Source organism: Acipenser ruthenus, chromosome 24, assembly GCF_902713425.1.
Source record: "Acipenser ruthenus chromosome 24, fAciRut3.2 maternal haplotype, whole genome shotgun sequence".
Lineage (NCBI taxonomy): Eukaryota > Metazoa > Chordata > Actinopteri > Acipenseriformes > Acipenseridae > Acipenser > Acipenser ruthenus.
In genome coordinates this window covers 16,356,181-16,370,446 of record NC_081212.1, presented here as the reverse complement: position 1 = coordinate 16,370,446, position 14,266 = coordinate 16,356,181, and the positions used below count along the sequence as shown (strand labels likewise).

Genomic DNA, 14,266 nt, shown 5'->3' with positions numbered 1-14,266 from the left:
CATTCAAACGCACTGAATCACAGGACAGATTGTGTTTGCTATCCTGTCTAGGAGCATCACTTGTAATTATAAAAAAATACCGCATGTTTCAGATAGACTGGGTCTAGAGGTCATCTATCTTTGGCTGGATGATGCAGAATGCTATTCGTTCACAGCTAAGAGGAAAATATTCCAGGTCGCAGTATGTCATTGCAGAAGGGAAATTAAATTCCTGTTGAAATCTCTGGAGATTGTATTATTAATATTATTATTTAATTAAAGAAACATCAGCTGTGTAAGAACAATGCTCAAAAGCAAATTGAAAATCTGTGACTGGGGAAACTAAATACAGATAAACTGAGATGCAGATATAATTGGAATTTGGAAAAGGGGAATAAAACATCACCTTACATTTTAGTGTTTCTGAACAAAACATAAAATTTCAGTGAAGCCTGGCTGTATTAAAAAATGACTTTCATGTTCCTTTGTAGAATAGGGTAAGCAGTGTGGTTCATTCACAATTGCTCATACATTTTAATAGGATTTTCCTTTGTAAAAACACTGAAAATGGGGGTGCAGTAAAAACAGGGATGTATAATTGGCAGGTTGGGGCAAAACAAAGCCTAAATGAATCTTACTAATTGTTAATTATATCAACACTTTTGTAGATTCACTATTGTTTTTTCAATTAAGAACTAATCTATGAGCTAAACTTCTGAAGTGCTTTATTTAAAATGAGCTTGGTATCAAAATATATGTGAAGACCTACACATTGCAATTCTAAGAACTGACCTGAAATGTTGGTTGGAAGGGCTAGGGATTTGCCCCACATTTTTGCTGGACGGTAGTATGACAGGACAGCAAGCCTTCATTGTGACGGGGCAGAAGTCAGAGCAGCATTTACAAGCCAGATTCATTGCAAGACCTGTTTGCTCTAAAAACATTGATTTACGGAAGCCATGGCTAATGCTTTATACATCTCTTCAGGTAAAGATAACACAGCCTGTCTCCAATTAGGTTTCGATTGGACAAATAAAGACTGCCATCCACTCACCTGGATCTGTGTAACTTTTAGTATCGGAGGCATCGAACAAGAGACAGAATTACATCTGCTCACAAGATTAATGACATTGATCCACTGACTGATTGCTTTAATTGTGCTCTTTGGGACTTGTCCAACACGTCCATTGATGGAGACTTGTGGTGGGTGGGTGTGAATGTTGATAAATTAGATTTATAAATTATATCTGAATGTACACATTTAAAAAAAATATTTATTTATTTTCACAACATTTATAAATCTGGGGAAAAAAATACAAGATTTAAGTTAAATCTGAAAAAAAAAGACATGTTAAAATATTAACGTTTTATTTTACACATGGCATCCCATAGCTATGTGGGCATTTTTTTTTCATCCTACTAATCTAAGGATGGTGATCATTAACCAGTGTGAAAATGCTGCCTAAGAGGTAGTACCTTAAAGTCTCTAAGGCCCATTTAATTGCCTGGCACACCTTCTCAATGGTACTGTATCACATTAACACAGGTTTAGAACATAATGCCTTTTTTAGTGTTTAAACCCCACTTAACATTCATCTGTCTAATTTACCTGATTCTTTGCGAGAAATTGGTGGTGAATCTATGGTAGCTAACCCAAGGAAAGGTCTGACTTTTTTTTGTGGTAGGTATGGTTGCCTCTGCTACTGCTTTCACTCACCTTTGACACCTCTGGCTTCACCTGTCCATTCCCCGCTATGTATCCCAAGTACTTTGTGTCTGAGCTGCTGTTAGATTAAAAAAGCTAGTACTTTTTAAATAAGTTCACATTTTCCTGCCTATCTTTTTTTAGCCAATAAAAACCCTGGCTCCAGGAGCACTGTGGGGATGATACGCAACTTACTTGCATAAAAAACCCAGTTCTTACAAGATGTGCCACCAGAAGTGCCAGCTGCCAACTTCACTCAGTTACAAGGAGTCATGTCAAGCAAGCTGCAGAATGTACAGGTGGTAATAGATATTTAAATGGAGGAGAACACATCAACTTTACATCTTACATGTGGCTGCAAAGGGATTGAGGGTTCATGAATGTTCACTGCTAAGTAAAATGTAATGGCTACTGAACGACATTGGAAATGATTCTGCAGTCTAGAATACCTGAGGAGAATGCTGTAGTAGCTCATTGTTTAGATTAACTGTACATGGTACAGTATTGTTACCCATAAGCCTGCCAGACTGCTAAAGCTGAATTGTGCCCATCTCAAGTCTGTAAGCTGCTCGAAACTTCAGCAGTGCTGTCGTCTGGCATGAGGGAACAATGCTAATTAGCAAGATAAATGACTACAGGTTCATTCATCTAATTGTTTGAAGACCCTTAATGAACTGGCGAGTGAATTATCTGAGTGCCAGCATATGGGTAATGCTGCTAATGTTGCTGGCAGAGAACAGCACAGGACTCGCTACCAAATGAGAAAACTCATCAAAAGGTCAGATTCAATTTACTGAAAAATCAAAAGTAGTGCACAGCCAACAATAAACCTAATTATTTCCCAAACATGAGTGAGTTTCCACCAGGGTGAAGCAGTATCCAAAATGGCCATTGAAGAATACCCAGAGCTTTATCATCTCAATTGTAAAGATACAGATTTGAAAGATAATATATGGGCATCCATTTCGAAGGCGCTGGATAAGCCTGGTATGTGTGATTTATTGCCATATATGTTGAAATACCATCAGAAAATTGGTCATATATGCACCAGTTGTGTCAATAGCAATTTTTAACAGTTTTATAGACAGTTTTAAATCTAGGCAATTTTAAAACCTGTTGCTTCAGGTGTGCATGGTCATGTTGCGAAAGTATCTTCTCGTCCTGTGAAAAATCGCGTCACATCTGGTGTGTAGCGGCCTTAAGGTGAACACAGTTGTAGAGATGGTGGAGAGGAGTCAGTGGAGCAAACCACGCAGACAGACAGAAAGAAGGTAAACCTTGGGGGCTGAAATAGGGAGACTGGTTCATGGATGATAGGGAGCCATTGCCAGGCCACCTGCACTTCACCATGTTATAACTAATTGAACACCGCAGGGAATGACTTCAGCAATGCTGTAAGGCTAAAGAATGACTTTCTGGTGTTTTTGTGTACTAAATTGAATCAGCTGCTTGTTTAGCTGGCTTTCTTTCGTTAACTAATGCTACATTACAATAATATACAATGCAAACAGTTTTATAGTGTTCTTCATGAACTTATCACAACTTTACAGTGTTATAGTGACTCAGACTGCTAATTAACGGAATATATTAATTAACTTGATCGGCTTTCAAAGTAGTGAAGGAAAAAAATGATTTAAAGAAAAACCTGCAAAGAGTGTGCATGCCTGTGCTGAAACTTAATGCTGTTGTTCTGTTCATTCCTTCTATCCTAGCTGACGTGCTGCAGAGGGTTTGAATAATCGAGTTTAACTACATCAGATTCATTCAAAGATGTAGTGATAATAACACACTTAGGAGAAATTAAATGCCTGGTGTGTTTATTTCTAGTTTTGTAATTTATATTCTGTACAATGTAAAGTTATGAATAAAACCACTTTAAACAATAATGTGAGTGAATGAATACAAATAACAATACGACAAGGCTGAACATTTCGATTTTCATACTGTTCATCTTTTATTTTGTCTACACGTTAACGTTAACAGAGAGGCCCAGGGGTTCATCTCTCAGTTGGAGGACATGGTGCTCTGGATCCAGGAGTTGTAGTTGCACACTTTGGCGTACACTCCAGGCTGGTTGCGCTCAGCACAGCCATAACCCCAGGACACCACACCCTGGAGCTCCCCATTGCAGACCACAGGGCCGCCGGAGTCACCCTGCACACACACAAGCACAGGAATCAATTAGAAGGAACAAATGGAAAAGCAGCAATGCTACAAAAGGTTACCTAGTTGCAACTGCGTATAAAAGGGTATAGGGCGAATTGTGAATGCTACAGTTTAATAATAAGTGTTGAGGTGAAACTCAGAAAACTTGTAAGTGATGAAGAAACTAGTCACAACGTTTACTTTACATACTGTCTACTTGTTAGCTGCTGCTATTATGTCACTACTGAGTATTCTATTCAGTTCCCATAGCATAGAATGTTTTCTTCTGTTCACTTGTATAGTTCCAAAAATGAATTGTGAATGGAGGCTTCTCTACCTGGCAGGAGTCCTTGCCTCCCTCCAGGAACCCAGCGCAGAACATGTTGTTGGTGATCTGTCCGGGGTAGGAGTTGCTGCACTGAGTGCTGCTCAGGATGGGAGCGTTCAGACAGCGCATAGTGTCGGGGTAGTTAGCTGGGGACACAGACAGAGAGGCAGGGCATCAGAATGAGTTCATAGCTTCACAATGTACAACCCACAGTGAGACTGAATAATTACTTAAATTCCTCATAATGCTGAACCAAATTAGAGAGTCACCAGCTTCGAATGCAATTTTGACTTGTTACAATGCAAAAAAAATCACCTAACCTGGCATTTGAAGCAAGACCAATTTTGAAACAGAAAACTCCCCTTGGATACTGTAACTGATTAAATAGGGCCTAATACTTTGGGGGTGGGGGGTTACAATGAACACATGTTTACGTACAAATTAGAATAATTAGTTAGTTTATTGGTAGGCTATGTGGTTTTCAGTGTAGGTATCATTCCTGTACTACTAGGGCAGTATGTAGTGGAGTTATGTTTCTTAGGCAGATTTCTAGTGTTAAAAGAGTTTACATTTTTTTAATAACCCTGTAAGAATGGTGACAGGGTGGGTAGACCCTGCACTCTTGGAAGCATGTTTGGTAGCAGGGGAGCCCAGTACCAATATTTTTTTTTTTGGTCAGGGAACAGGTTCATTCCCTGCCTTGAATAGAGAAATGGGAGACAAAAGGTCCTAAAAATGTAAAAAAAAAAATTGGCCAGTGCAGGTAATCTTATTGGTAATCACTTCCAGCTACAGCTGGGTTAATTAAATAATTGTTTGATCAATTACCTGCACGGGCCTCATATTAACTGAGCAGCTCTGGGCGGTAGCTCACAGTGGGATTACTTTTTCTGTGAGAAGTTGGTGATGAAACAACTTCTAATGTTTCATGACTTTACTTTGTATTGAAAAGTATTTTATTTGTAAATTTAGTTTTGACCAGTAAAAGAAATAACCTTAAAAATAAATAAAAAGTGCACTGAGAAAAGTGCTGAACCATAAACACTTTTGTCAGGTTTAAATCCTTAAATCCTGAGCCAACCTGACCTGTTACACTATTATGACAAACTCCTCCCATCTTCCAAAGGAAACCTGAATGAACGAGAGCACACTCACTTCCACTGCTCAGCGTGTTCCCCCAGCCGGAGATGAGGCAGGTGGTCCCGGCGCTGGCGCAGCCGCTGGGCAGACGCACGGTGTTCACGTAGCTGTTGAGCGTGGCAGGGCTGGCGAGCTTGATCAGCATGATGTCATTGTCCATGTTGCGGGAGTTGTAGCTGGGGTGGCGAATGACCTTGGCAGAGCTTATGAACTGCTCGGTGCCCTCGTTCATAGCAATGTTGTGCTCGCCCAGACGCACCTGCACACGCCTGCAATTCAAACAGACCAACACTACAATTACAAGGGTTACAGTCTTTAGCACAGCATTATTCTCATGCTGTAGCTGTATTAACAGTCAGTGCAGGTGGGTGTTTTTCTGGGAACATTCTGTTATAACAATCTGCTGTATATACCTTCCTGATGCTGTGTTCACCCAACATCAGGAAGGTATATACACATTTTTATTTACATATAAAAAAGAAAAAATAGTGCATGAATACTTATAAAAATATGTACATCAGAAGTAACTTACTGGATTACATCCAGATGCAACCGAAACGTCTATGATAAAAGTTTGAAAGTTAAAACGCAAGGCATTTATCATGCTTGTCATGGATAGTGTCATAGACAGACACATTAATAGACGTAACTCCCAACTGTGCTTAAATTCCATGTATACCTGTGTCACCGTGTTCTTTCACTTAGAAGAACACATTCATCACATTAAACATTGACATTGTGTAGCTACACTTACGACTTGTAGCAGTGAGCAGCTGAGACGACCCATTGGCTGCTGATCAGGGAACCGCCACAGAAATGGTAGCCAGCGTTCAGAGACACCAGGTAGGGGACGGAGTTCCTCTGGCACTCGTACCCGCCCACAATCTTGTCATCCTCCAGAGGGGCAGCGACTGGAAGGAGAGAAAGGACATAAGAACATAACAACATAAGAAAGTTTACAAACGAGAGGAGGCCATTCAGCCCATCTTGCTCGTTTGGTTGTTAGTAGCTTATTGATCCCAGAATCTCATCAAGCAGCTTCTTGAAGGATCCCAGGGTGTCAGCTTCAACAACATTACTGGGTTGGTTCCAGACCCTCACAATTCTCTGTGTAAAAAAGTGCCTCCTATTTTCTGTTCTGAATGCCCCTTTATCTAATCTCCATTTGTGACCCCTGGTCCTTGTTTCTTTTTTCAGGTCAAAGAAGTCCCCTGGGTTGACATTGTCTATACCTTTTAGGATTTTGAATGTTTGAATGAGATCACCGCGTAGTCCATCATCACAGTCTTTTTTAATTTAGGAGCCCTGATTTTTTATCTCTGATTTTCTATATTAGGGTCTGGATGGAGGTTTAATTAGTTCAATTAACAAATTTAGAACACTAGTAGGAACAAAGACCAGGAGTGGAAGGGCTAACTTTGGACACCTCTGGCTCAGGAGGACTGGAGGTTCAGTGGGCGTACTTTGGTCTCACAATGAAGCCAATTTTCTCTTTTACCCCAAGTGCGCCACTTTTTATAATATCTTTTTATTGTGTGTTTTTGTATGTTGTAATATCAATAACAATACATCGTTCACCTTTAATAATACAATGTGAAGTAGTATGCAGTACATACAAAGAATAAACAATACTACTTTTTTCACCCAATAGCTGAATAGCATATATTTGTGTATATAGAATTATTTTCTCTAATGAATCTTATGTTATACAGATTCATTATGAATTTAAGTGGAACATCATAGGAATAGCAGCAATTTAAAAACTAAAAACAAAGATCTGTTAAAATAAGCAGTCCAGCAATTATATGTGATAAAAAAGCGTATTATTATTAACATCATCAGCAATAATCATACTTCTGTTACGGTTTGGTAAACTACTATAGCTGCTATTAGGATATGACTCTGTATATGATTTCAGTATAATGTATACATACCTGCTGCTCCGAATAACGCAAGTAGGATCAAATACTTCATGTTTGAGTTGTTTGCTACGACTGCTCTGTGTTTGAGTGAAGTATTTATACGCTTCAAGCCTCCTTTATCTCAAGTCAGTTCAAGGATGTTTAAAATAGGTGGGAACAGACAAGGTGCTAAAATAAATGCTTATCTTTAAACAAACTATACCACGATGAAAGCCCATTTTTCTGAACCCTAGTTTTAGTAACTGAATTGTGAATATAACCTTGAAAGTTAAATAGATTACTATTTATGCATTCTGAGTTATTTGTATTTGTTCATATATTTAAAAAAATAAAATTTAAATAAGATATGTTCAGCTCGAGTCAGGGTATTCATTAACAAACACAAGGTAAGCCTTTTTCCTGATAAGGCTTTAACAACGACATTAAGATGTAATAAGAGGAACAGTGAAAAAAGGAATGAATGCAGCCTTTTATAATGTGTAATAGGCATGGGTATTTTTTCTTGCTGTATTAATAGCCTCCTGCTTTGGGAATATACAAAGAAAATACATTTAAAAAAGAAAAGATTGTTCACAAGGCCGGACTTAAATATTTGCAATGGGTACACTATAGTGTCTGATTTTCATCCAGAAACCAGTCACATGATCACTGGTCAACGTGCAGGGTATTGTAAGTTTACTGACATTGAATATATGAAATGGTTTATGAGATATTAACAGTTGAAAAGGCAGTGACTGCTTTCCAGAGCATATAAACTCCCCTCACAAGGAGGCTTAACAATTCTTAATAACATTCCCTGCACTCTGATTGGCTGAGCTAGAGGGATCTATTCCTGAGTACATGCCATTAGAATGTTTGTAACTGCATCACAAAAACAAATGAAGCAATGTCACTCCACCAGTTTCATTTGTAAGAAAATGTAATTTAAGGTACATTTCAACCTTTTTAGTCACATTGTGACAGGGTAGCGTCGTGGGCCCAGATGGTATTGGGCAGGCAGAGAGACTCAGAGACAAGGAATTGCAGTTAACGCGCTTCTGCGCCGTTTAATAAACAAAAATAAATCAAAAGGTTGCACAAAACACTGCTCACCGAGCCAAAATAAAAGGTCAAACAAAAACAAATCTCGCACACAATAAACAAGAACAAAATAACCAGCGCAAGGGCCAAAACAAAAGGTTTAAACAAAACACAAAAATGTAGGCTGGGCATTAGCCTTCACTACACCTTTTTCAAAAATCTACAGAGAGCACAAACAAACACTCACCCAACACCTCCCTCAAACAAAGGATTTTTCCCCTTTTTTATAGCATGTGGCTGGAGCCTAATTATCAATAATTCAAATTAGCTCCAGCCACATTCTCACATGTATTTTGGCAGGGACAGGAAATTAACCCCATCCCTGCCAACCACCACCAAATCACCACACAACAATATTATTTACAGGCAGGGCGCTGCCCTGCTACACACATGTTAATTGAAGAATGGGTAAGTCAAAACTTAGATGTCTACCACTGCTGTAAGAAGAGTATAGTACAGAGAGAAGTAGACAGACATACTGTAAAACTACTCACAGGGTGGTCAAACGTTGTTTTAGAATATAAAAATAAAAATAAATACAAATTGATTTTATTAATCAGTTTTAACCTGGGAAACTTTTTTTTAAAACAATTTAAAAAAGCCTTTTAACGCACAAAAATCATTTCATTATTTAACCATATGTCCATCTTGGATTTACAGTGCAGGCTGAAAAAACTTTGAGTTTTAAAAGTAAAATCACCCCAAAACTAGGTCAGCCTAAGCTCTGCAGAGTGTAAGTGAAATCAGTTGACCGGTCTTCCCTCGTTCATCCGATTTCACTCACTAGACCCACCTAGTTTTAGGCCGATTTTACCTGTACCCCATAGATTCTTGTACAGCAAGGCTCTTAGATGGAAAGCAACTTGGACTATAGCTGAAATACTGAAGTTAATGTTGAAGCATATCAATCCTACTATTGCGAGTCAATTAAGAGTTAAAGTTAATACAGTTAATGAATTGGTTCAGCTGAGAAGACAATTCCCTTGGAGGAATTTGAACTTGTGTAAGACTCAAGTGGGGTCAAGAAACCTGCAGTACAGTGACCGAGGAGAGAAAACTCAGCAAAAGTCCTGGTTCCCTCCTTTAAAAAATGATATTGCTTTTTTTTTTTAATACTCCTCTGAATCCTATTGCTTTACAGTACACAGTCCCTGTCAAAGGCAACTTAAAGGGATAATGAAATATAGGAGTGCTGGTTTGAAGAGATGAAAAGAATAAAGCTGCAAAGAGGAGGCAGGAAGAGGTGCTGTGAGAGGCTAGGGGGATTACAAGGTTGTGGAGAGAACAGAATCCAGCCTGCCAGAGAAACAGTTATATAATATTAGAGTGGAGGTGCAATCTTCAAAGACTTGCTGGAAAAATAAAGCTAAGCCACTCTGACACTGTTGAGGCATTTCTTTTTTTAACTGGATTTTGTGAAAGATGTGAGAACTGAGTTGAAGGGATGTACTCTTTGAAATTGCATCTCATACTTCTCTTGCAACAATTTACTGTATTTGCCAAGCAGAATTCTGGAATTATTTTAAAAGAAGCTCTTTTGAGAATTTAATAATAATAATAATAATAATAATAATAATAATAATAATAATAATAATAATAATAATAATAATAATAATGTACTGAAATGTCAAAATGAAAAGGGTTTTAACACTACAGCAAGATCATGATAATCTGAACAGATCCTTGGTAAGTTGTCTTGCTGTGTTCTGTGCTTCTCTGCCCTGCTGTCATACTGTATAAGATGTGCTAACCAGCCCTCCATCTCTGGTATTTACAGATGTACAGTTATATATTAACTGGTAAAGTGTTAAATTCTACCATTTTAGATGGTTTCTTTATTGGGAAAAGCATTGGTTGCTGAGTGGGGGGACTTGTTCCACTGGAACAGTTTTACATTGCCCCATGTGCCCAGTTATTTAAGCCCCTATTTTCACCACAATTTATAATGTCCATTGAAGTTTCCTCACTGAAGCAATTCCCCACACAGCAGCTCAGGAGGTCAGTGGGATCCCATGCTTTTGGAAACCTGGGCCAGCTGGAGAGTTATTCACAATATACTGTTTTATTAAGGTTCATATATGGTATTTTTTATGTATAGGGAATATGCTAATTTATTATTCCAATCGTTACATATATTGTTGACATTCTGGCACTTACTAAAGGTCATGTGGTATGCCTAAGTGTAGTTCAGTTTCCTCAAAATATATATTGAGTGATAGCTTTCTCTTATATAGTCGGTGAGGGGAGGGAGCAGTTCAGTCTTCATGCTTGTTTTTGTCCTAACAGGAGGACTATCTCAAACTTCTGTTTTTTTCCCCATAAAGGTCGGGGTCAATTAGAACTCCCTGAGACAGTGTCCTTGAGGGCCATTTATTAATCGCTGTATATTCAATAAGATTACATATCCACTCCCTTTAATGACCAGGTAACAGGTACTCTGTTAAGTAAAATGTACCTGGTACTTTTTTGTATATTAGTAGAGAAATGTTTTTATTTCTTGTTGTTGTAAAGGTATTTCAAGTTAAAACCCATCCTTATAAATATTTACCATAGTAACTGTCAAGCTTTCATATGCTTTGGTTATGCTATGTATTTTACCATGGTTTGTCATGTGTGTTAATATACTATACCACCCAGGGTTTTACAGTGTTTACCTATGCTTTACCATGCTTTTCACTCTAGTATGGGAAACTTTTATAAAGGCTATCATGTTCCTGGTGTGTGTGTATGTGTGTGTGTGTGTGTGTGTGTGTGTGTGTGTGTGTGTGTGTGTGTGTGTGTGTGTGTGTGTAAATAAATATCTAAAGAATTTAAACAAAACATTTCCCAGGACAGATTACCTATACGAGGGGGTGTGGCCAGGAGACCAGACAGGAAGATTCAGATATAGAAACATGATAATACACTTCCAATAAATAACTTTATATTAGGGCTGCATTTAAAACAGAGGCAGGGTTCTCAAGTTAGTGCAAAGTCTGGGTAAAGTCAGTTCAGCAAGGTAAGTAGAATCAGGTACCTCAAAGGTCCAAGCCAGACAGATCTAGTACACTTAATTAATATAAGAACTGAGCAATATCAAGATCGCTATACTGAAATATAATCACTACCATTCAGATATCTACAGTAATATCATTCCAATGTCTGTGCAATCGCAGAGTCATATTAATGTATGTGGGAGAAGCAAGTACACCGTCAAACCAGGTTTCTGCAAACCAGAAAGTGAAAGCCTGAGGGATACTTAAATCATAACACCAACTGCGGGCAGATCGACAATTCAACTACAGCAAGTACTTCATCAAAGACACCGCGTTTAACCAGCGATCAACTGAGGTATGACAAGAAGATAGACACTCGACAGGGGGAGGAATCAATCAACTAAAAATAAATCGTAAACCTTCACTGAAAATAATGTAATGCACTAAAACAAACAAGTGTCCCCCAGTCGAAGGTCTGTCTAAAAAAGTAGATATTTCCAAAAAATGTCACCAGTAAATTTTGCCAGTACATTTCACAGGACTGTTTTCTAGCAATGACTGATACTACAGCTTTCTACATACGTCCTCTCCTCTCGTGATCTACAATAATTCAACCAGGATACTTACCCAACCAGGTTGGCAAACGCACTCAGCAATGAAAAGAAAAATAATGGGATAGCAGTCTCCAGCTGTTGTATAATTGCAGTTATATGTACATTGTAAGGGACCCAAAGACCAGTGTGTTTGAACAAGGGCACTTGAAGTCACTCTCATACGTACGGGGTGCTTCATAATTTACATGGCGTTATTGTCGGAGCATTGGGAAGACTGGAGGAAAAATGTTTAGAAAGCAAGTACAGAAAGCTAACAAGGTAGGCAGTCAGAGCAGTGGCAGAGAGCAGAGCTGCAGGGAATCAATGTACAGATGTCAGTGGCGGTGCCCCAGCTCGAAGAAAAGCTATTGTGATCCTGCGGCTCTCTGCTGCAGCGGCTCTGCTTTATCTGATAAGGTTCAACGGGCCGTCACACACAGGGCTGGGGTTAAATCACTCAAGCTTGCTGCTGATGCAAGGGAGCAGCCTCTTAACCTCATACCTCCAGTACCTGGAGAGGGAATCTCTTCAGTGTATCAATCTGATCCCAATGAGGTTTTTAAACTGTACGCTAGATAAAACATCAGGTTAGAATCGGACAAACCCATTTAGCCCACAGTCAGTACCACTATTTATCTGAGTAAACAACTGAGGAATTAAATTTAAGGGCTTGCAGGTTTTTTTTTAAATTGTTTAGTTCTGATTGACTAAGAGAAGGAGAGGTGATACTTTTTATTGGACTAAGTAAACAATAATTAATCACACGCTTTCAATCTCTCTTTTCTGCTTTCATCCAAAGAAGAGAGTCTTGAAAGCTTGTGATTCATTATTGCTTAGTTAGTCCAATAAAACGTATCACCTCTCCTTCCCAGAAAGAAAAAAAGGGAATTTTGAAAAGTTTTTATTTCTCCAGATTAATATATTTTTGTTATCATCATCTAGACCCTAAATCAGATTTTCTTTTATTGAGGAACTACAGTTGAATCTATCAATTGAATCTGATATAATCTATGACAAGGTAATAAGGTAACAAGGTAATGAAGTGTTCATGTTTGTTCATCATTTTTTTTTCTTTCTTTGTCTGATTGTGGCCAGTACATTTTTTATTATGATACGATTGTTTGTTAAACTTAATTAAAGTCATTTTATGTGTATTGTGATGTGTTTTTTTTGTTTGTTTTACTGATTATGAAATGGTGATATGTAGGGTGTCATGTGACCACAACCCAAGGATTCAAATGTATCAGCTGACCACATAAGGAGGAGGGTGGTAGTGTATGGCAGTTAGTTTGGAGAACCCTTGGTGCACACCACATAGAAAAGACTAGAAAAGCCCAGAGCAAGAGTAAGGAGTTTGTATTCCTAAGACATACCTGGAAAACTAGTTTTTAGTAACAATAATTGTTGTGGAGTACCAGAAATAAACCATTGCGGTTCAAAGCTGAAGCCCTGGATTTTGATTGTTTTGTCCATCATCATCTATTATCTCTCCATTCCATCAATCTTGGGACCCCATCTCCAACATGGCCTCCCTGAACGCTTCAGTTTTCAGAGTCTCTATTGCATATTATTTTCTGAAGAAAACAACAACTTTTTTTTTGCTCCCTGCTCTAACTGCATATATTTAGATGAGTGTTCAAAGAAAGTGCTTCTGAATGACTGACAGCTTCCCAGATTGCAGGTAATAAATAAGAAGCTGAACAAATGAATCCCCAGCAGACTGGAAAGCCTAGTACTGAGCTGAACCACGGTGGTAAGAAAGTGCAATTAAGGTTGCAGCAAACATAACAATTTCATACATTTTCCACACCATGCACATCCATTCACTGTATAAGTCTCAATAGTGCTGGATTTGGAAATACTAAGAAACTTAATACATTCAATGGCAACGTCTTTTTCAATTAAATACTTTGAAATGTTTGTCATTGGATGTATGAAGTTTCTTAGTATTTCTAAATCCAGCACTATTTAGTGTTTAATAGTTAATAATAAAATGCGCTATTTTGAAAGAATAACTTGTTATCTGGAACTACACAATGTTAAAGAAGTCTGTTTGCAGTCCTTGATACCACTGAGGTGAAATGACCTGGGAAGTGAAGCAGTAACAGACTTGGGTATTTCATTGTGATCTACAGCTGGTCATGCTACACTACTGATAATGCTAGTTAGTTAATCTGTATGTTAAGTACATTTAAAGGTACAGTGTCCCATATGCTTTTAGATTTATGTTTAAGATGATAGTTACCTCACAAACTCATGTTAAACGTATTGGGTTTCTTGCACCCAAAAATATGAATACAGAACAACAAAATATCCCTTTGGGCTAAAAACAGAGTGGCATTACATGTGGCATTTTCCCCCCACTAGCAAGCTGCTGCTGGCAGTAGGTGGGTAGCAGC

At 38.3% G+C, this 14,266-nt stretch overlaps 1 protein-coding gene across 1 annotated transcript; it reads right to left on the bottom strand.

Annotated features, from left to right (window-relative positions):
• Positions 1-3,613: 3,613 nt before the first annotated feature.
• On the bottom strand, positions 3,614-7,319 carry LOC117429150 (trypsin-3-like). Its single transcript, XM_034048374.3, has 5 exons — positions 7,232-7,319; positions 6,052-6,208; positions 5,313-5,566; positions 4,167-4,303; positions 3,614-3,838 (listed from the first exon to the last, which is right to left on the bottom strand). Exons 1-5 carry the CDS (start codon positions 7,269-7,271, stop codon positions 3,689-3,691), a joined length of 738 nt encoding a protein of 245 aa, XP_033904265.3. The 5' UTR covers positions 7,272-7,319; the 3' UTR covers positions 3,614-3,688.
• Between the last annotated feature and the right edge of the window lie 6,947 nt (positions 7,320-14,266).

Bases quoted from the DNA above. Each gene is read 5' to 3' on its own strand.
- LOC117429150 (XM_034048374.3), bottom strand. From the start codon at position 7,271: ATGAAGTATTTGATCCTACTTGCGTTATTCGGAGCAGCAG. The intron at 6,209-7,231 runs GTATGTATACAT...CTCTCCTTCCAG, and splicing joins TGCGTTATTCGGAGCAGCAG to TCGCTGCCCCTCTGGAGGAT. The intron at 3,839-4,166 runs GTAGAGAAGCCT...GTGTGTGTGCAG, and splicing joins GAGGCAAGGACTCCTGCCAG to GGTGACTCCGGCGGCCCTGT.